At 41.6% G+C, this 1,980-nt stretch overlaps 1 protein-coding gene across 1 annotated transcript; it reads right to left on the bottom strand.

Annotated features, from left to right (window-relative positions):
* Positions 1 to 363: 363 nt before the first annotated feature.
* Positions 364 to 1,296, bottom strand: Olfr447 (olfactory receptor 447). The gene has a single exon (NM_146988.1). It carries the CDS (start codon positions 1,294 to 1,296, stop codon positions 364 to 366), a length of 933 nt encoding a protein of 310 aa, NP_667199.1.
* Positions 1,297 to 1,980: the final 684 nt, after the last annotated feature.

The raw sequence follows: 1,980 nt of genomic DNA, 5'->3' as shown, positions 1-1,980 counted from the left end.
TCTAGGCAGACTGTAGGCAGCATTTCTTGCAGGGACTGATGCAGCATTTTGTACCACTATTGCACCTGTGTGTATATCTTTCAAGCTCTTAGCTGTTTTAGCTCACAGGGTTGGTAGCTTGGGTAACCCTGATGATTGCTTTTAGACACATTAAAAGCCCGTGCACTGTCATGCCCATGTATGTTTGGGTTGCTTGTGCTCCACCAATCTGAAGAGTAAAAAAGATAAAACACAGGAAGGTTCTTGGAAGGTGTGAGAAGGCTGTTGGAAGAAAATGGATAGGATGAACAAGTTACATGTCCTGGTCAATATTAAATGAAACTAATTCTAATATCTTTGCAAGGTCATTACTCTTTAATATCCTCAAGAGGTGTCCTCCTTTAAGAGTGTCCTCTTCAGAGCACTTTTGACCTCTTTGTTCCTCAGACTATAGATCAGGGGGTTGAGCATAGGATTAAAAAGGCTATGGAATAGCAAGAGATATTTCTTCTGCTCATTGGACTTCCCGTGTTGAGGCCCAATGTACATGACAATGGCTGTACCATAAAAGAGTCCAACAACACAGAGATGAGAGGAGCAAGTGGAGAAGGCTTTCTGGCGCCCCTGCTGTGACTTAATCTTCAGGATGGCACACAGAATATGAGCATAAGAGACTACAATTGAAGAAAATGGTCCGACAAGCACAGACACAGCCCCAGCCAAAACCATTAACTCATTGATGCGGGTATCTGAACAAGCAAGTTTGAGAACAGCTATAATTTCACAGAAAAAGTGATTCACTTTTTGTGAGCCGCAGAAGGGTAATGGTAACAACAATACTAGATGGACCAGGGCCAAGAGTACTCCTAAAATCCAGGAAGTCAGCACCAGGATAACACAAACTCTCCAGCTCATGATAGCAGTATATCGGAGTGGGTGGCAGATGGCTACATATCGATCATAGGACATCACCACCAGTAGGAGACATTCCGTGTGTGCAAACGTCAAAAAGAGAAAGGTCTGTGTCATGCAGCCAGCGAAAGAGATTGGCTTGGCTGGATCCATGAGGTTTACCAGCATCTGGGGCACTGTGTTGCAGGCATAGGCAATGTCAACGATGGCCAGGTGAGACAGAAAGAAGTACATGGGAGTGTGGAGTCTGGAGTCCAGGCAGATAAGTCCCAGGATGGTCCCATTTCCCAGCAGGGTGAAGGCATAGAACAGGGAGAAGAGGGCAAAGAGGAGCATCTGCATCCTCGGGCTGAGAGGAAATCCCAGGAGGATGAACTGTGTGATCAAGGTCTGATTTCCCCCCATTTCCCTGTGAAAGAGAGTTTGAATCTAGTGTGAATGTTCAAGGCTGGGATTTAGATAGTACACTTGTGTTATGTTAATGCTTTTAAGAAAACCCTCCTAATATTCTTGACTTGTTAATCTCTAAATTAAAAGCTTTCATTTGTTTCAAATGAATCAGAAGGAAATGGGTATTTCATAAGGCAAATGCTAATATCATAATACATTATTCAGCAAATACTGCTTTCATGTTCAAACAGATTTTTATCAAAACATGGTAATAAGTTCTCATCATGGTGGTGGCTGTACAGTTCAGTTGAAGCAGACAGGTGTATACATGTGCCATGTATAGTCATTTTCATGTGGAATGAGGGTGAGGAGTTTATCAATGATCCTTTTATCAAATTTACTTACAAAAGCAAAGTATGTTATAATTTTAATATTTACTTTCATGGATTTCAGTACTAATGAAACAGAATAAGACTGGATGGCAGAGACAGATTGGCAGTTTGTTTTAACCCCAGCTGGATTTAGGCTAGGGACCACTGTCTTTTCACTTTTGTGCCCACAGATGAACATGGGGTTAGAAAACATAGGGTTATCATTGTTTCTGTTGTATCTGTGCTTTGTTTTATCTGCATGTGTCCCCTGAACACTCAGAAAATTATATAGAGGATATATATATATCCTCTAGAATCCTATTATTGT

The sequence above is a fragment of the Mus musculus genome, chromosome 6 (genome assembly GCF_000001635.26).
Source record: "Mus musculus strain C57BL/6J chromosome 6, GRCm38.p6 C57BL/6J".
Classification (NCBI taxonomy): domain Eukaryota; kingdom Metazoa; phylum Chordata; class Mammalia; order Rodentia; family Muridae; genus Mus; species Mus musculus.
The sequence above is the reverse complement of the archived record's forward strand: the minus strand, read 5'-3'. Positions and strand labels throughout refer to the sequence as shown.